Below are 21,820 nucleotides of genomic sequence, written 5' to 3' on the forward strand. Positions count from 1 at the left end.
CAACAGGTTACCTGGACTTTAGGAATGATTGAAAACCTTTTGCATTTTTATGCATTTAGGCCTAAGGATGTGAGCTAAATGTTTTTGTCAATACCATACAGTACCCTATATTTTGTTCATACCATACACAATATAGATTAAGTCTTTTTTGTCATAGCATCACCAGGTTGTGTTTTGTCAAGTGCCATTTTGATTAAACAAGGAGACATTGTAGATTTGATACTTCCTAGACTGTAATGTGACCCCGATGTGTCTATTTGCAATGTTTGATCATTTTTGGCACATTCACACAGTCACATCTCAAATTAATTAGCTCTGGCATTTTACAGATTAATTTTGATTTTGACTAATTGCTGGCATAAACTCACATTTGCACTTCTGTGTAATATCTCTGTGGTATCATCTATAGCTGTTGTGAAACATTGATTATACATTCAGAGTGAATTAATCAAGTGACATTAAGGTACATTTAAGAGATAATGTCTGCTTAGTAAGCACAACAGAAATATGAACAACATAATCAATTTAAGCAAAACAACCAAAATTGCTGTAACCTTCCTGCTGGCCAATTGTGGCCAACTGTGCTGACTGCAGGACTGACTGCAGGCCTGGCTCCTTTCCAGTGTGTTTATGTGCCACAGCGCCCCCTTAAGGCTTAACTTAAATCTGCTGTTTCAGTTATGTTTCTTCATATTCATCTTCTGATTCAATTTTCCATCCGTAATTGTTTCCGGACTTCTGAACAGTGATGGAAAACTAACCAACCAAAACAACGTGATGGAAATCACTAGAGTAGAACCAGTAAACACAATGAAGACACTCGTGTGATGTCCTAAACGTCGTCTTTTAGTTCCATGTCTTTCAGTGTCAAAGAAAAATAGCAGTCACCTGCAAATCAGTTTATTAGCTAGCAAGCAAGACCATCGTTGCGGCCATCTCATGACTCATCAGGATAGGGAAAACAAACTCAGCAGTCTCCTGCTCGCTCTACTAGCCTGTGCGGACAAAGTTTTCAAATGTAAACATCAGAGTAAACACAGGAAAAGGTGAAGATTACTATCAACTTTGACCTAGGGCTACGAACCCGACTATGTGGCCATCAAGACCATCTCTGTGTCCATCTCCATCTCTACATCGAAGGTGGCACCAAGGCAAGCATGGAGGAATTGAACAGTGACTGTAACTTCTCTACTTGGCCTCCTGCTAGCCAGTGTGCAGGCGTCAGACAGTGAGCTGGGTGGCCTACGTGCCTGCGTTGGTGTCCAGCGGATTATTGGAAGCTGTGGTGTCCTTTGCCGAGACTTGGCTGGATCCTGAGTTTTACACAATAATTTTATTTCTACACTTCTCATGACCTTTAATCAATTCTGTTCCTCTCCCAACCCCAAACAAAACCTTATTCCTAACCTAATTCTTAGTTCTAACATGGAAAGAAAGCCTGCAAGATGCCATCTGTTCACACAAGGCCGGTATAAAGTTAGTCTTCCTGTCTGCTCCAGCCTCACTCTGATGATGTGTCCAACCAGGCCTCACAGCATTAGGAAAGAAATTCCCTTTTGAAAAGAATATGCAACACACTTCTTCATGTATTGTTTGTCCTGATTGATGAGACTCAACGCTAATGCAAACCAGATCTCACAAGACAAATAAGCTCTAATGTGGTTAGGACATAAGCATCCTACAGCCTCACTAACACAAATACACACACACACACACACACACACATACACCAAATGAAAATTAAAAGAGCTACATTAGCCAGAGCAGAGCGCTAAGGGAGCATAAATGAATGGCATTATGAAATGAGAATTGTCAATAGGCAGCAAAGATTAGTTGGCCTTAGCTGGTTTTTTTTGTTTTTCTATGGCGGAAAAAAAACGTCATCATGGGAGAGGCTTTCACCAAACAGTAGTCTGAACAAAGGTCAGGTGATTTTAAATAACCAACAGGCCGTTAGGAAACAAAGGACCATAATGAGAATTATTAGCATCCGCATTTGGATTAGTCATGAATATCTAATCCCCGCATGAGAAGTCTTTATCATTCATTTTAATTTATTTATTTATATTTAGGGCCGCTGTGCCTTGCATGGTATACTTCTAATTAGGTTTAAATGTTTGAGTGATGTGCTCTGGCAGCTCTCCCCTGATCCGCTGCTCAGTTAATCAGTCCTGTGAGCGCCAGCGCAGACATAGTGTGATAAGACATGAAAATAATTCAGTAAACCAGAAGACTTGTGTTCAATTTTACACTGTGAGTAGATAGAGATCAGTTTTACGTTGATCACTTTAGATTGGATGCCAAACAGCTCTGCCTATTTTATTATCAGTACATTGAGTATATTCAATGCCAAACACGAGTTCCTTTGTTTACACTGTGGCACCTCTAAAGTTGTAGACTTTGCTGATCTCCTGTGTTTCATATTCAAATATAGAGCACTTTCATCCCTGTTAATCTAGGTTGAAGTGTACATGGTGTTGATGCCAGCGCATATGCTTGCATTGCTTATGGAAAAGGAGACAAACATTCCTGTACATTTACAATCCCATCATGCTGAGTAGTCATTCAACAGAAAGGCCATTTCTTAAGTTGGCCCTCAGCTGAGCCGGTGGTAAATTCAGCAAGACCATATGTATAGTCAACAGTTCATTTCAAGGTTATCAAGGAGGCAGTGTCAGCCCTTATCTAAGGGCTTCATTTCCTTTCTATTATGGGATATGACAGAGAGCAGATCCCATACCGCAAGTTTGTTCTCTAACAGTGTACTGCGGTGCTATAACATCCCTTCCCATCTGGACAACACCTTTCCACCACTCTGAGCAGTGTCTGGGAGGAGAGAGAGGGAGCGAGGACGGTTTAGTGAAAAGGGACTAGAACGACGTGAGAGCAATGAAAGGAAGGAGGAATAGGAGGAAGCCAATGCAACATTAAAAATAAGAAGGTAAGCTGGCAACGGTAGTAATGCAAAGCCTGTTAAGCCCAAGCACAGACATTGGAGAAATCAGAAAAGCTGGGGACTTGTGTGTGTGCATGCGTGCATTTGTTTGCTGTATACAATTCTACCCAAACAAAGCACAAAATAAACATGGTGCCAACAGTTTCCTATTTTCCAGAGCACTTGTCATAACCTAAAGGTAGAGACCAACTGAGATCTCTGAAAATAATGTCATCACCAAGGGTCTGTGGCTGGTTAAAAACTTTAAAAAAGTAGTGACATTGTTCCAATTTGGCGCTCCTATACTTCTGGGAGAGAGAGAAAACAAATAATAATAATAGCTTGAATTTTTATAGTGTCTTTCAAGGCACCCTGAACAAGAGACCTGAGTCCGAGGACCGGACATTCCGGGACAGGGTACAAGGATGGAGGAGGTCTGATTGGTACTGGAGGGCAGTGGGCATGGAGTGATTTGTAGGTGAGGGGGGATTTTGTATGACATGCCGAACTTGACCAGGAGCCAGTGAAGGTGGATGAGGGTGGGGGTGTTGTGCTGCCAGGGCTTAGTGCGGGTGAGAACTCTAGCAGCTGAGCTCTCTACATACTGGAGCCTGTCTAGGGGTTTGGGTACCCTGGACAGGACTCCATTGCAATAATCTAAACGTGAGGTGATGAAGGCATGGATGAGGGTCTCTGCAACAGAGTCTGTGAGTGATTGCCGAAGTCTAGAGATGTTTCTGAGATGGTACAAAGAAGATTTGGTGACGTATTTGATGTGTGACTGGAATAATAAGGGGGAGTCCGGAATGACAGCCAGGTTGCAGACTACATTCCTATAGCGATGAATGTATCCCATTTATACAGGTGAGATTATTTTTTCAGTACATTCTGCATTATAGCATGGCAACAGAAAATCTCCTGACTGGCAGATATTCTGAATGGCCGATTGTTATTTGTCAGAACATTTAAAATTCTAAAGACAATGTGAAATACTCACAGGACAATAGGTGTTAAAATAATGAGTACGGAAATAAACCTCTTAGTGTGCCTACTGAAAATGTCTCAATAAGTTGATATAACAAGACATATGTGCCAGTAAAAAGACAGCAATAGAAAATACATATTGGATCAGTGTTTAAGAGACTAAATTAAATTCTAAAACAAGCCTACGGTAACAGTCCTTTATTGTCACATAGTCACAAGTACCAGAAATACAGCCAGGACAAATCATCGCATCCAAAAGTTATTGCGGACATGTTAGCAGACACAGAGCACCATTGTCCTCTGATTGGAGTCATGTTTTTGTCCGCCTTATGATTTCCAATATCTACTCACCTTTTAAACTCCGGTTTTGTCTCCACCAACTCAACCAAATATGGGATCTAGCTGCTTGATGTTGTGGACCTTTGGCTTTATTTATAATATTGGAAGACCCAGTGTCTGTATGCTAATGAATATGTTTTATATCCTCATATATATATTGAGTATATGTCCAGGTGTGCAAAAATGTTTTGCATTGTAGAAATGTGTCTATTTACAGATACATTTATAGTTTTTTTCAGGAAAGATGGTAAGGTAGGGAGACGGCGTCTGTTGGGTCAGAGTGGGAGTATTGGGATGTACTGTAACATGAAACTGCTAGAGTATCTTTTCTTTTATATCTGAGCTGTTAATGTGAAACATCTGTGCAAACTGGACACTGTTAATGTAAACCGTGGTGCAACAGCATGGTAGTTTGGATAGCAGCAGAAAAGTGGCAGATCTTAAATGACAAAACAGTCTGCAACCATGCATGCTGTGATAACACTCCCTTGCATCTAGGCACACAGTATTTTTGTGTGTGTGTGTGTGTGTGTGTGTGTGTGTGTGTGTGTGTGTGTGTGTGTGTTTACACATTGTAATCAGTAGCTATTGTTGCTGTGTGTGTACGGCATTCAGAAATGTCATTAGGGATGTTACAGTGCATGCGCTATATGCGGTGTCATGACTGTAAAAATGAAGGGATGGGCAATGAAGGGATGGGCAAGGGACAGTGGGAGGAGGGAGGAGGGAGGAGAGAGAGAGAGAGAGAGAGAGAGAGAGAGAGAGAGAGATTGTTGATGAGCTCAGAGCCAAAGAGAAATCAGCACAATTTGCTTAATAAAATTAGGAAGAGTTAAACTACATGAAGCCAGCCGCTGGTTGAGGGAGGACCGCAATCAGCGCAGGACGGCAGCTTGCTAACACACAAGAACTTGACCTGAGCGTGTTGTTGTCTCTCGGCCACACACCTGTTCTAGTTGCGGCTTTAAATTGTATTCTGACTCCACGCCATCCTTAAGCTCTCAAGTGAGCACCACCACCTGGCACCCGACCACCTCTAAACCTCCACTAGACCCAGGGAGTCTGGGGTGGGCTCAAAGTGGGGCCATGCATCAACAGACAAAGGAAGAAGGGGACTCTCCCAAAATGGAAGGGAATGAGGAAGCCCCCATGTCGGCTTCCGCTGAAGCCCTGGACAGTCCCTCCTCCGAGACTTTGGGAGCTCAGGCAGAGCAGGCCAGAGCTACCCGGGCTACCTTAACCCCCGACCCCCGCAGCGGATGTGGGTTTTTCTGTCAGCCGTGGTGTCTGCTCGTCGCACTGACCCTACTCCTGCTTTCTTTCCTTGGCAGCTGGGCAGTTGTCCACCTCACGCTGGGGACCCACGGAGGATCACCTTTTCGGGTCTCAGCCAGCTACGATCAGCGGATTCCACAGGATGACATGGCCACCATCGAGCCCCACTTCACCACTAACTGCACCATGGGTAAGATGCGCATCCATGACATTTGTTTCAGAAATGATGATGCTGCTTTTTTGTGTGTGAGCACTATTGATGATTTTGTTAAATGTAACATTTTGTAGGAATCTGAAAAATGACCTGTGGAAAAGTAGCTGAAGTTAGATAAGACAAAGAAATAAGTGTTTTATCAAGTGATAGCCCAACAACATTTGCTAGTTACAGCTTAAAAAATGCAAAGCTTAATTTTATCTGTTTCATATCATTATAAATCGGACATTGAACCAATATTGGCTGTTTGTAAGTCAGAGTTAACAATCATCGTATGTCACTTTGCTCTCTGACTAGTTCTGGAGCATAGACATGTTATTGTAATGATCAATCAGTTAATCGATAAAGCACTCTTTACATTAACCTACAATGAATAATATTAGTTAAATAAAAATATCAAATGTGAAGTGGTCCAAACAAAGCATTATAGGGGGATAACTTTAATAATTCTTCTTTTATTTTCAGTCCTTTGCGTTTCCTGTCACAGTTTCTGTGATATGTATGTGAACTAAATGGGTCTCACATGTCTGCAGAGGGACCCATTTCCAAGATGTCAAACTAAAAATTGCACAGCTACATTCTGTGATTTTTTAACTTCATTACATCATGTTGTGCAATGAAATGCGTAGACTGCTAGACTGAAATAATATCCTTCTCTGTCAACCTGGAAAGCTCCTTAAATTGGATTAATATAACTGATTCAATTTCCTCTGAGCTTGATGCAGAAGCACAGCAACCCTTGCTTAAACATTTCAAGTGTGCATTACTGAGGGAACATGGATAACATCCTTATTTCCTCTAACAAACAGATGCTTGGTAAGCAAGGGGATGCAAAATTGTCATACCAAGGATTGTTGTTGTGTATATTTATAAAATATCCAGATATACATCATTATATTTTAAGCAGCTACATGTTGAAAAATGCATGCTTTTCTGAATGATTGTAGTTTGAAGATGCAACATTTCAGGCGTCTGTAAGAAAAGTAACCCAACTTGTTTACCAGACCATGTTAGAGTCACATAAAAATGAAGGATTTCCAAGAGAAGTGCTCCTCCAGTAGCGGACTAAATTAAATCTTAAAATTGGCAGTAGCACTCAAAAGAGATCCCTCCATTGATATAAAGTAGCTTACACAACATTGTCCTAACAAACCCACATTTTTTCAGAAACTACATTTGCGATAATCAGCAATGGGAGAAGTCCTCAGATCTTTCACTTAAGCAACAGAAATACTCTGTTCCAACTAAAAGTACTTCATTCAAAAGCTAACTTATATCAAAGTATTAGTACCAGAATGTACCTAAAGAACCAAAAGTAAAAGTATATACCTGTATTATGCAGAATGGCCCTTTTCAGAATAATGTTTATATACTTATATATACTGCATAACATCACTGGATTACAATTAGTGATGCATTATTGTGTTCATCACTAATGTTGCAGCAGGTAAAGGTGGGGCTAACTACTTTATAACTTTCCGGTAGCCAAATCTGTAATAATACATAATGATTTTGTAATAATAATTTGAATCCGCAAAGTAACAAGTAACTATTATTACATTTATTTATAAAATAGGATAAAATGGAAATAATCATCTAAAGTTTAAGTACATCATAATTATACTTAGTATTTGAGTAAATACATTTAGTTACATTTCACCACTCACTACAATATATTTATATTGCATTCTAGCACAGTTCTTCCTTGTTTATTCAACAATTAATATCAACTTTGTTCATGTTAATATTTTACACTACATGTTGGAGCAGACATCTTCAGCAATGTTGACTAGACAGTATGAAATGTTAGAGAGGCTTCTAAGTTTTCAGTTTATTTGTGATTTTTAGTTGGTCGAACAAATGCTCTTCAGAGGCACATGGGTTGTTGCACTGTGCTTTATTGTGTCTGCATTACAGGAAGCATGCTGAATGAATTATAAAAACCCTCCTTGACATTGAACAGCAACCCCAGTCGCACTGCAAACTGAATGATATCAAAACAAAATCTAGGGATGCCAGATTTGTAGATTTATGGAGATTATATCGAAATCTGAACCTTCTGTCAGTATATAATGTGGCCTTACTGTAGTTTGGGTCTTATTATTTATTCATTTGTCAATTGTGGTTTCCTAAAAACTGTTATTTTACACAGAACATGAATCCACCAGAAAGGAGTGGTTGAGTTTGTAGGACAGTGACATAAGCGGTGCTACTGGACACAGTGGACACCTGGAAATATGTTTTTGTTATGTGAACAATTGTTCCCCTACCTGTCACCCATTATCATCCTCTGTTGCCCTGGTTTCTGGGAGATTTTGGGCAGATCACTATGACAAAAGAGTGACAGATGGACCAGCAATGTGCACACCATCTTCAAAGTCAACTCTATTCCACTGCTCGTTATGGTTGACACAGGAAGGAAGAGGGCTTAACTTTGTATTTTTCTGTAGAACCACACGAATCATCGTAAAAAAGGTGATCGCTCCCCAAGGCCTCTTTTTGAATTTGAATTTGAAAGATGCACACATTCCTGCAAATCGAATCCCTTCCTCTGTTATAGCTGCAGAGTTTCTTTTAGCTCTGCAACAATGAAAAAGCTTTTATGCCCAGCCAGTTTTTGGCTCCGGATGAATGAGAAGCATCCTTCAACAGGAAAGATTTGTAAAGCTCTAATTTTTCAAATTAAAATGGGGGGATTGGGCTTTAGGTCAGAGAAGGTAGGGAACAATTCATCACAGCCTTCACTTAGAGAGAGAAAGAAATAATGAAAAAGACAAGGAGAGGGAAAAATAGAGTTTACATGCTGACAAATTCAACCCTATCCCCTAAAAAATGACGTTCCCGTACAACAAAACTGCATGCTCAATTAAGTTTTGAGGAAATTTCCAGTGACTGCCATACGTTTTGACGTTGTAAATTGAAACAAAACTACTTTCGCTAGGTTTAGAAAATGATTGTGGTTTGGGTCAAAACAAGCTTAATGTTAAGTATGCATATTATGTACATGATGCAGGTTAAGTTAACAAACGTTTAAAAACAAGTCAATGTTGACTTATGGTTTCATACGTGGCACGAACAGTGGTCTCCTGGCTGAAAGGCCGGTGTTTGTTTGGCCTGTCCGTCCACTCCTCCCAATGCAGACTTTCACTGACTTTGATTAGAAATGTAATTGTGATACATCAAAGTGTAATCAAAATGCTTTTCCCTTGAAATGTAATTGAGAACACAGTTGTATGGGAATGGAATTTTTATGAGACAGGGCTGACACATTTCATATTTCTAATCTTAAAATGTAGAGGTAATACTTTACTTGAAGGTATCTACATAAGAGATAAGAGAGTGTTCATGACACTGTCATGACACATGAACCCTAACCCTAACTCTAACCCTAACTTGTCATGACAAAAACCGAATGGCAATTAATGACAGAAGCGTTATGTCAGAAACGTTTATGACTTGTTTATAATGTTTATGACACATTCATGACAGTGTCATGTAACTCTTATGTTGATACCTTCAAGTAAAGTGTAACCTCTTTGTCTAACTGGCTTTTCCGTCACTGTAACGACAGCTCGGAGAGGGTGCTGTTGCTCATGCAAATCCAGTCGGATTTTTGTTGGACAGTGTCTAATTGTTCTTGGCTCTGGGTTCGCTGTGTTCCTCTTGCCAGGCAGCACAAAAGCTGTGACTAGTAGAGAGAAAAAAGTATGAAGACGTGCTGTACTCTCTTCAGGCACCACCTGGTTCTCCAGCACAACACCCACTATACACATCCCACTCCCAAACTAAGCCCTAATCCGTCTCGGCACGCTCGCCGTGTGGCCTTACCACATTTTGCGGTGTTCTAAACCTCCCCCACTTTCCCCTCCAGCACCTGTCACAAACCTGGGCTCGAATTACCTTCCTTCCTACCTAGCACAGAACATGAAGGCAGAGCGCTCGATTAAAGCTCTTACAATCAGTCCCTGGTTATAAAAAGTTGTTTGCTTTATTTGTTCCAGGCCCCTGCACTCAAAATTGGCCAATTACAGCTATTAATGACCTGTATTGTCAGGCTTTTGGGGTGGGTAGCACAAAGTCTGATCAAACTTGGCTTTGAATAATTGCATTTGATTTAGTCCCAAAGTCTGTGGAAACAAAATGTTCTGTATTTCTCAGTGATACAGTTGCATAATATTCGCAAAACATGATTCATTCGGAGGATTTTCAAATCAGAGAGAGAAAAACACGCTAATGATTAATTTAATTTCCGACCTCTCGTGGGGCGTTATTACTGTCTTTTGAGCATGTCTGCCTTGAGCTATACAATATTAACAGCCAGAAGTCATAATATTCTCCAATTACTTTTAGCTAATTCAAATACATCTAAATCCTGTACATAAATTCAGCCTTAATCAGCTCTCCTTGTGATCTTGAATCTGAATTGGAAATTTGACAATGTCCATTTCCTCCCTTTTAGTTGTTTTCTTGAGCAGAAAGGTGGCGTTTACTCAAGCCAGTGAGGTGCAAGGGAGATATAGTCAATACGGGATAAATAAATGGAGCAGTGTCTGACTTCTTTCTCCATACCCTTCCACTTTAATTAACTCATCAGTCACTGGGCCAACAAGCAATCCAATTTGCTGCCCCTAAAGTGACTTGTATGGTTATATGCCTATCTCTAAAGCTCATCCTCCTGGCAGGAAGTTAGAATCCCGCCTTCTGCTAGAATTTCTCTGATGGTTCTGGCATAGCCATACAGTGAACGTAATTATTCAAGTGCAGCAAACCTGTCAATGACTCTGAACCTTCCACAGTTTCTCATCCTGGGAGTAAACAGAGACTACTGTGATGACTGACAAGCTCATTACCAGATTGTGTCAATAGCAGATTTGACTTTGCCTCTGTTATAGTACTGTGGCATGGCAGAAGGTCACATTTGCTTTTACACTTATAACAATGTTTGTCCACTGAAGAGCATGTTAGTATTTGCGCTCATGTATTACCCTGCAAACTGTCACAAATCATTTTACCAATTGGACATGTAGGCGAGACAAGGAAGCAGTGAACCCTGTGGGAATTTGAACCGGTGACCTTCTCTTCCCTGGCCCATTTCCCTAACCATTACACCTTACTGCTGCAGGCCCTTAATGGAGCGTTACGGCGAGTCCATACTCTGCGATTAGGTACACAGCAGCGTGAGAGTGTCCCTAGGCCCATCAATCACACACGACCCTGTGGAGGCAATGAGGGAAATGGGGTTTGGAGAGAGCCAGTGGAGTGGACAGAGTGTTGGACATGTTGGATGGATGGGTGCTGGGGTGTTATATAGAAAACAAAAAAGCCATTTAGTGCCATAGCGTGGTACTGAGACTCACTTTTAAATGCAGAACATCTCCAGCATAAGCCTTTAATTGAATTTAAAATTTTATTTTGTGAATAAAATAAATTCATTCCTGGAGTTCTTGTTATTGGGTAACAAGTACAGGCTGATAAAAAAAACTAATATACATATATATATATATATATATATATATATATATATATATATATATATATATATATATATATATATGAATGTGTTCATGAGATCACAATTAGAGAACATTCCTAAAGGGTTGAGGGATGTCATACAGTGATGCAGTGGCCCATAAGGATGAGTGAGTATAACTGATTTAACTGTTTCATTCAGTCTTGTAAAGACTCATCAGTTCTGCCCGTGGTCATCAGTCCGTAGATAGAGATACGGTGGCCCTGAAGTGCACAACAGCAAAAGAAAAACGCAACAGCAAATCATAAAACACAACGGCAAATTGGACAACATTTCAACAAATCATAAAACACAACGGCAATTAAGAAAACAAAACGGCAAATCATTAAACACAACGGCAAATAGGAAAACACAATAGCAAATAGGAAAACACTCCGTCTGTCCAATCAGAAGGGTCCGTCCTCTGCTAGATAGGCCCTTCCTTTTCTGGTAGAAGTTAATGCCGTTGTGTTTTCATATTTGCTGTCGTGTTTTCCTATTTTGTTTTCCTATTTGCTGTTGTGTTTTTTATGATTTGCCGTTTTGTTTTCCTATTTGCCATTGTGCTTTATGATTTGCTGTTGCGTTTTTCTATGATTTGCTGTTGCGTTTTTCTATTTGCTGTTGTGATTTGCACTTCAGGGCCACCGTATAGACACTTGCAGACTGAAGAATTTCAAGCAGTTGTACAAAATTGCAAGTAGTGTGATACGTTCATTATTAATAATAATAATGAACTTTATTTATATTGCCCCTTTCAAAACAGTTACAAATGGCTCTACAATAAAAACAGAACAGATTTAAAAAATAAAGACAAACTTAAAGCCAAAAACTAAACCCATAACAAATGAACAAAAATTAAACATGAATTAAATCACTGAAAAGCAATTTATTTTTTTTTAAGTGCAAGAAGAGATCTGATAAATAATGTGTGGCGAGACCTGTCAGGGCTTTGTAGGTAATGAATAATATCTTGAGATCAATTCTTAAAGGAACAGCCAGTGTAAGGAAGCCAGGATCGGTGAAATGTAATCATGTTTCCTAGACTGAGTCAAAATCCTGGCAGTGGAATTTTGGATGAGCTGGAGGCTGGAGAGGGATTTGTTACTGATGCCAGAGAGCAAGGAGTTACAGTATTCTAATCGACTAGTTACATGTATAAAAGTGTGGATAACGGTATCCAGAGTTTTGGTAGGAAAAAAATTGTCTAATCGTTAAAATGTTTCTGTGAAGATGAAAGGAAAATTGAACCCAATGTTTGGTTTTTTTCTGACAAACAAAAACACATCCTGTACCTAGAGCTTATGATCTTGGTACAGGATTTACCTCTTGCAGTGTCCATACTGGATCAGCACCTTAATGATATTGTACTTGTAATGCTTTTAGTAGCAGGATCAGACTTATAAAGAAAAACCTTTGCGCTAATTGGGTGCATTTCTGCCCCTATAAACGGAAACCAGAACTCTTCAGATACCCAAATCTTGTCCCGTTGCCTACAGATTCTGCATTCATATGCAGATAAATTTAAGAGAGACCTAAAAAGAGTGCTTGGTTCTCCCTTATCTTTTTTATTTTTTGCAACTCTTTTTCTTTTTCTTTGTTTAACGATAGGAATAATTATTTTCAGTATAGGTACATACATTAAAAAAAGAAGAAGAAAAAGACATAATGAACAGAAATAAAACCGGTCCCTCTCTGCTTTTGTATTTGCCCACTGCCTTTAGATGACTGTTACTCATTGACACTGATTAAACGTTCAACATTTGCATATCAGACATTATTTCTACCAAAGGAATGAGTGTCCCCCATTACCAATTTCATTGTACTTGCAGTAGGTTATGTTTCACTGGCATATTGAATTCTTAATTGTTGCAGAGGTTAAATGTTAGGAAATAAAATCAAATAGTGTTCCTAAAAGAGAAACCGCGATAAAATGTCTGCTGACATGACAAAAACATAATGACAATATAACCTTTAATTGAATTCAGGACACAAGCTACCTATCAAACAGTAGTGTTCAAATGTATTTGAATTTTGTGAAAATGCTTGGGGTTATTTTTTGAAGCTCATACTAATTTTAATAATAAGATTTGTTAGGTTGGTTATGTGAGGTTAGTATCAGAGCAGATGCAGATCTACCATATTGGAATGGTGCATCAATTTCAGGACGTCTTGAAAAATCAATTCTCTAATTGTTTGGAATCAACACAAATACCAAGTTACATGTTGATTGGCTATCTACTAGCCATTCACTTATGAATGGAAATTGAAATTGTTGTTGTTGAGCATCTACTGTAACAGGGCCACCTCATGCACTAAAATCCGTAAATGTAGGTCGTTAGACTATATTGCCTATCTAGGTAGGCCATGTGTGCTACACAGCTCAATATAACCTGTTTTCATTCATTCTTTGTTTTTGTTTTATTAACTCCAATGTGGATTTTACTATCTGATTGTGAGCCTGGATTAAAAGAACACAACTAAAAAGTAATTTTTGATCACAAGATACTTAGTTGTCTTTATATACTTATATAACTGAGATGCAATATGTTAAAATGAGACACTTTAGGAGCCTTGAACGCAATCAGCAGTTTATCTACATGCCATATTTACTTGGAGGTAATTTGATGGATATTTGTATTTTTGTTGTTGGGTTTTTGGATTGCTCAGAATTCTTTTGTTTCCCTTGAAAATTTGCTGTAGGTCAATTGTTGTCCCAAAGAGAATGTCCAATGACAACTAGTAGGAGCAAGTAAAAAAACACAGCTTATCAATTAATAGAGGATACAACCTGCTGGGACAAGGCCCCATCTGGTAGCACTAAGCTTCATCACATTCTACCTCTAATCTCTGGCCTTAGGCCTTTCCGCAAGCAGCAACCCCTCAAAACAAACTGGGTTTCTGTTGTAGGCATCTCTCCAAGGCAATCTACACAGGCAGTTTCATTTTAAGATATTGAGCAAGTGTTAAATGGCCCAGGGCACTAAGTAGAGTGTTCCCAGCATACATATGCCAAATGGAACAGATGTCTAAATCAACCCTGACCTGGCAGGGAGAAGGAAAGTTCTGGATGTTATGGACTAAGCATCATTTAAGAAAAGTCGGTCATTAAGTTAGAGCAATTTGTGCGAAGAACTCTGGCATGAAATACTTATTCTGGCCATTGATACACTTGTACCCATTTAACTTCAAATGACAGGCTTTACTGTGTTAGTGTAAGTCTGTTAGAGATATTTTTCTGTAGGGAGCTCAAAGAAGACTTACTCAGTATTCTATGACCTTTACTGACTTCGATTCACAACTAGTACAGACTTCAACAACATTGACAGATTTTATGTCCTTAGAAAGTAGTATCTAACATATCCCAATGCCTGCTGAAATAACCATTGAGTCAGGGATGATAACAAACCCATCATTAACAAACCTCTTGCCATTTTTGTGCCAATCGAGGAGTAAAAATCACAGTTATTACTCCGTCTGAGATGAAGAAATCAATGACACAAAAGCAATCCTTCATATTTGGAACCTTAAATGTAGTGCAGTAAATGATTTCCTGTTTAAAATGGATCCAAACCTGCTCCCCTGTAATTAAACCAGAACCCTGTGGAACATCAAGGACAGGTTTCCACTGAGAAATCAAAGCCCCCACAGTATGATGCGGATGGATCCAAACAAAGACTAGTCTCTTCACGACCACTCCGTCTGTGGGACAGATGCTTTTATGTCTAAGCCGCTCTGTATGCTTTGTCAATTACAATGTTTACTTCATACGGAAGTATGAGTAAGAGAGAGAGAAATTATAATGCACAATGTGAATGTCAGTCTTTTGTATATTTCAAGGAAGCAACCACACAATGTGTTGATAAAAGTACCATAAACGATCATTCCTGCCAGTTTGAATCTTGGTATTACTGTCCTGAAACATAGATAAGATAAGGTTATTGTCATTATACTGTTGCTAGACAGCAATACAACAAAGTTGCGATGGCACTACCTGATATTATTATATACAATATAAAAGAAAGTCAAAATAATAGCAGTGCTCAATGTGCAAAAGTGCAAGAAAGTATGGTATATAGACATATTGCACGATAGAAAGTTTAGTCAGTGGAGGGAATGATATATCTGTTTATGGGTGTGTTATAGTGGGTGAATGGGTGGGTGAGCCTGGTGTCAGGCCATGATCAGCAATTTGACAGCTTTGGGGAAGAAGCTGTTTTTTAGTCTTGTGGGGCGTATTGTCCTGTATCGCCTGACCGAGGGGAGTGGTGGTGGGGAGGGTGAGGTGGGTTTTAAAGTATTGCAAGAGAGTAAAACAATTATTCATTAAAAAAAAATGTATGTACAGTACTGCCATACTAAGGTAAAAGACCTTAACTCGCCAGAGTGTAAAACTGAGAAAAATGACTTTAACGTTCTCTAAATGTCCTGACAATTGAGTTATAGGTATAATATTGTGATTTTCACATTTTGTAGTGTATACCTGTATTAATCTATCTATAATCTATCTATAATGTTGAACTCAAAATTTGACCTTTGACCCTTTTTCGGAAGTTACTGTATTCTGCCTTAGCATTGCCCACAAAATTGGTCATACCAAGGCAAAAGACCTAAACTTCTATTTTATAGCACAATGTTATGATAACAATGATAACTTTTACTTAGAATGTAAGCAATATTAAGCCTATTGGACTCCCATGTATCAACATCATATAAAAATGATATATCAATACTTTTTTCTGTATTTCATACTCATGCTAATACCACACAGGCAGTCGCATGATTGATTCACACACTCTGACAGACATCAGAATTAAGAATGAGAGTGTTTTGATGTTTTAATGCATATAAAACACGTTCTTCTGTTTGGATATGAGGCACTAATTTAGACTCATTGCAAGAATGAAGACGTGAACATAAAGATGCCGTCATTCACGGGCATATTAAGTAACTGCGTTGGTTTGTTTTGGTCTTATAATACATCCATAGATGTTCCGCAGAGAGGATGGTTAGTTTAGCCAGCAGTTAAGTTTACAAGAATTTGTCAAAATTTCAAGATTTATGGCAAACTAAGATAAACAGACTACAAACCGACAGCTTTTGTTTTAGCTTGTTTGTCAAAATTCGCTATTTAGAGTAGAGTAGAGCTGTGTTTGTGTAAACAGCATGGTGGACAAGAGATTGAAATATATCGCTTCCTACATGTGTATGCCTAGGTTTTATTGTAGCCTACTTACAGTAATGACCGTACCGTATCTTTGTGTGTGTGTGTCACAGAGCACAACACACACACACACACTCAACTCAATTTGAGAATTCTAAAACTCCATTAGACAAAGAACCATAACTGATGTTATGGTATTCTGCCTTGGCTTCTCTACGGCTTTTGAAGTTACGGCAAAGACAACACACAATTTTCTCCCCAAAACAATCAAATTGACCCAAGATATTTGTCCACATGATAAAGCAGATCTTTAATGTTCCAAAAATGACAATAACAAATTTTCGACCAAAATTGAGTTACGGTCTTTTCGCTTTGCACGGCAGTGTATGTGTAATATAATAATGAGTATATCACATGAACAGTATACCCATTTAATCCACACAAAGAAGCACATTACATCTCTGGAATGTAGAATAGACATGAAAGGTATTATTTCATTTTCTATCTCCACCAGTCTGCTCTTGTGTGTGCCGCTGCCTCTCCAGCAGAGAGCATGACAGATAGTGATAGTGATTGGGCAAAGGTCTGACCAATCGAGCGTGGCTGTGTGCAGTTAATTGAATTCATGAGCGAAGACTTCTTGTCCTGTCGACTGTCTCTGCTGCATCCATCTTCAGCACCCCAGCCACTGTAAATCTCCATGAATGTCTCCAGATTCTGCCTTCAGTGTGGTGGCAAGATAGTGGCGCTGCCCTTGGTCCATTGAGGTTTTCCTCCCCCATGACAGAACAGTCCTTTATCATGGCATGTGAGATGAGCACAAATGAAAAAAGATTAGTTAGCATGCTAGACTCAATCAAGTCTGTGAAGGTTTTTTGTATTTTCCTTCCTTGTGTGTAGTTTCCACTTATTTCCATTCTGTACACGCAGGATCACACAAGCAGATTTCAAGCCTGGCAATTCTTCATTTTTTTTGTTGTTTCAGAGCACACAGAGGGATTTCAGGATATGACTGACATGCTTGCTCATCTGTAGGAAACAAAAGCCATATTAATTTCAGTAGAAGTCTACACGTCTGTCAGTATTCAAATCTACACTCAATGTCCACCAAACCATAGCAAAAGTTTTATTCAAATGGCCAGACAAACTGCTTTGCATGATCTCATGATATCCCGCCCAGTGAGACATATTTATCAGTGGAATCTTGATATGGATGACGTGGTTATGCAAAAATGGTATGTGTTGTATTGATTTTAGCTAATAAGTGTAGTGTGTAAGAAAAAAAGGAACTACTTCCAACACATGGCACCACTTCTTTGTACCTGTGCATACACCAAAACCATGATGGCTTGGTTTAAGTCAGGAGCAAAATGTTTGCTTCAATGTGACCTAGACCAAAGGTTCCCAAATGTCTTGGCATCAATGACAACTACTTTACAGTATATACACTATATGCAGCTTACCTCTTTTCTTTGACTTTTTAGCAATGAATTGCCCTTCGTGATAATTTTGTTTATGGATTTCGTCAGATTTTGTGTTTTTTGTACATTTTCATACGCATCTCATCTATTTTCAGTCTACATTTTTTAAGTAAAGTGTTCCCTGAGTTTCATCCTGCAGATGGTATTAATGAAAGTTGAAAAACTAGGGCGACTTGGCTGGTAATTTGATGAAAGGGATTTTCTAAAGAGGAAGAGGAAAACTCAACTTTAGTGAATCTTTAAAGCACGCTCAACTGACATTAGAAGATGTGAGAAGAATGAATTTGCGAGTCCCAATATTTATTTGTTTTTTTTTATAGGTTTGTATATCATTCTGTAGTTTTCCCACGTTGCTTTTGTACAGTACAGTAACTTGGATGGCGGTCGTCATGGCCCAATGTTTGGAGAAGCAGACAGGAAGCTGAGCAATGTACTGCTGCTAGTACAACTGAATGAAATTAGTTGTTGTGGTAGTGGTATAATATATCCTTAATCACAGGTTTATTTATAACAAATAGTGGCAATCTTAGTCTTTCCTAACCACAGACTGTTGTTGATAGCTAAAGTTAGTTAAATTAGCATAGTCATAATTCTATAGCCTAATTTAAGTTCAAACTATATGTGATGTTACCAGTCTTGTGCCGATGCTCAGACAAGCAAAAGCCCCTCTGTCTATGTGCTGATAACGGTTTAGAAAAAAGTTGTATATTTAAGGGGAACTCACAAGCAGTAAGAAGCGGTCTCTCGTTCATTGATTTGCACTGCGCGTCGTTCGCTTAGGGAAAAGTTCAAGACAATTCGACTTTTGCAGCAGAAACGAACGCGACGTTTGCGCCCGCTTGTCACGTCGCCTGTCAGATTGCCCGCGTCCTCCCTACCTACCAGCTCGCCTCTCATTAAAAATGAATTATAAGGTGTGTCAGTCGCTCCCGTCTGAAAAGACCTTAGACCTGTATTCACCCTCTGCCTGAAACGCTCTGTTTTTGTCCCCGTCTCTTTACGCACCCCTCCTGAAAAAAGCCCAGTCTGCTCTGATTGGTCTGCGTTCCCAGGTCTTTTACCATATACATTGATAGCATTTACATTCTCTTATTAACTCTTATCTGGTTACTTGTTAATTGTTAAGCAATTACCCACTGAAAGCTGTCATCAATCAAATCTGGTAACCTAAACAATGTAGATGGTGACTGTTTATCTTCTGACTCTTCACTCCTTCCTGACATTTAGACTAAAGCAGCAAGGCTTAGTCGTACAGTGAACAGCAGGATGTCTGTCTAAACAGAAGATCAATGTCAGTTTCGACCTGCAGCTCTGACTTGAAAAAGACAGCAATGTAGCTGACAATATTTAGGAATAAAACTTTTCGGATTTGTTATGAAGAAAGCTGAAATGAGATGCTGTTGTTATTTTGTGCAGATGTTTATCAGTAATACAATGTGCATATATAAAAAGAAGAAGAAGAAAAAAAAACAACAGCATCTGAATTGCCACCGGAGTAGGTCTTTGCTTAAGAGACTGTGTCAATTTATGAAAGCTCCTTTTATTTTATTTTTTTACAGCATTTATTTCCTTGTGACTGAAATACAGCGTGTTGTTGATCTCTGAATAGGTTCGCTTTGTTGCTGCATGAAAGGTTTCTTTTAGTGTCTTGTCTAGTGGATTTGTTTAGTTTTCTTACACCTTTGTACATTTGTCGTATACACCTGAAACAATATATCTTCTTAAATTGTCAGCAGTATAACAGGCACAATACTTGATCTAAATGAGCTCAGCGGCACCTCCTGCACAGCTGTTTACATTATGTTAGTGAGTGTCTTATACCTGCGAAAGAACTGTTTTCTAGCCAACATGTCTTTGAGGAAAACTATCCCAAGCTTTGACAGTGTTTTCAGATGGTAATAGCCATGCGCAGAGACACTAGTTGTTAGCCATTTAGCTGTATCCAGGTACCTAGATTCCCCTGTTTTGCCTATCTGTTTTGTTTCATTTATTTAGCGGCTGCTGTGCCCTCACCAGTCACCTCTCCAGCTCCTCGCCACTCATACATCATTCCCCTCACAAAGCCGAACCAACCCCCTGAGCACACGGATAACAAAACTCACTTACTCCCACAGGCAATTTGTCCCCCACTGACCCGCTTGTTTTCACAATCTGACAAGTGTGATTTAAGAACTGCGTTAGGCCAGGAGTGCAGCGGCCACGTCTCACTGCTCCAGGAGCTTAAAGTTCAGCGACATCGTGAATTTGATACTTTTTACTCCACTGTCATCAAACTAAGATAAATCGATGAATTTACATACCTTGCCCAAAGGTTTCAGCGTACTCTAGCTAACTTTATTTTTTTTTTCTCTCTTTCTTGATAAATCGTTCTGCTTGCGGTGTCAACATTATACAGAGAGGAAGCCACTGAGCACAACGGATGCATAATGCATGTGCGTGGCATGACTCAATACCACATAGCAAGACCACATCTATACCCACACGCTTGGTCATAAACAAACAAGCCTCACCTTATTTTAATACAAATGGCACTTTGTGGTCTTCTATATGTCACATGTGTGAGACTTTAATTAAACACATTTAGTTCGTAAAAATACGATTCATAGTGTGCAAGCACAGTATTGATGAAAACGGGTATTCATTATCAAAAGTAATTTACTCTGGCTAATAATAAAATATGCCACCCCCTCCTTCTAATCCATTGAGTTGACTGTGCCAGTTTCCCACTGGGGGCTTAAGGTTTCTCAACCACAGTGACAGAAAGGAGTGAAGTGTGCTGTGAATCATGCATAGCTGTGAAATGTTTTCCCTTTATTGCATTATAGCTAGACAGTAATTTCTGTGCAACTACTGCACAAGAGTAGCCATAACTAGTCATTACTGAAACCGAGTACTTTATTTGTGTGATTAAACTTTTTATATTGCATTTGACTTTTGCTTTATAGTTTGAAGTTACAAATTCTACCTAACACATTTTAAATTACATCTATTACACCCACAGATTTGGCCCCATGAAAAGGATCGCTTACTGGCTGATCTTAAATTGTATCTGCATCAAATCTGCTAAAGCATGCAACCACATACGCAGTCTGTGTCATTATCTGCTTGAATTTATCCATAATGGTACATTAGTTGACGTCAGCCATAATTACTAAGTTGTTTTCTGGAGAGCCTGGCAAGCTAGGAGCACAATAAAAAGCAACACCAAGATACAGTCGTAATATTGCTGATTAATGAGGCTTGGCATTTTCATTGTTGTTTGTTTTGTTTATTTCCATTTGAGACATAATAACATCCTAACTGTTTTTGTGTTGATTTATGCTGTACTTTGTCCCACCACATCTGTAAGCGTGTCACCCTAACGTAAGTCTGAGCCTGTGAAAAGTGGTACTGAAGGTGTATCATCATGTCACACAGAACATAATGCAAACAGAACAAAGAGTACATTCATTACCATCTTTGTGTTAAAATTAGTGTGCCATTACCGCCTATCTTGTGAGCTCAGCTAACAGCATTTGCTCTACGCTGTCTGTCCCGTCATGGTCTCCAACCTTATCAGATTTCCGACTCCCAATTTCGTCTGAACGGAGAACAAATCTACATAATACAGATCAAGGGCAAACTACAGTAAGCGGAGCCCGTCACTCATGATAATAATCACTTCTCCTTTTTTTCCGAGATCCCCATGAGCAGACAGTTGTTTCCTCTTTGCTGTTTTGTTCTTTTTACTGTGATCAGCTACTGATCACAACCTGGAGATATCACCTTTCCGATTTGCATAGATATGCAAATGTCCCGCGTTTTACAGTTGAGTTGTTGATACCGGTGATATCAATTGGTGTGTGTTGTGTGTGTGTTGTGTGTGCGCCCTTCCCCTGTGCTAACTGCTACAGTATTTAGGTCATTGTTGTTGCTGCTT

General features: G+C 39.2%; 1 protein-coding gene across 1 annotated transcript in view; it reads left to right on the forward strand.

Annotated features, from left to right (window-relative positions):
• Positions 1-21,820, forward strand: part of alk (ALK receptor tyrosine kinase) — a 250,536-nt gene that overhangs the window by 166,752 nt on the left and 61,964 nt on the right. Inside the window, exon 5 of the mRNA XM_028566318.1 lies at positions 5,590-5,723. Within this exon, the coding sequence (XP_028422119.1) occupies positions 5,590-5,723 (134 nt within the window). The remainder of the gene's footprint in view (positions 1-5,589; positions 5,724-21,820) is intronic.

The sequence above is a fragment of the Perca flavescens genome, chromosome 20 (assembly GCF_004354835.1).
Source record: "Perca flavescens isolate YP-PL-M2 chromosome 20, PFLA_1.0, whole genome shotgun sequence".
Taxonomy (NCBI): domain Eukaryota; kingdom Metazoa; phylum Chordata; class Actinopteri; order Perciformes; family Percidae; genus Perca; species Perca flavescens.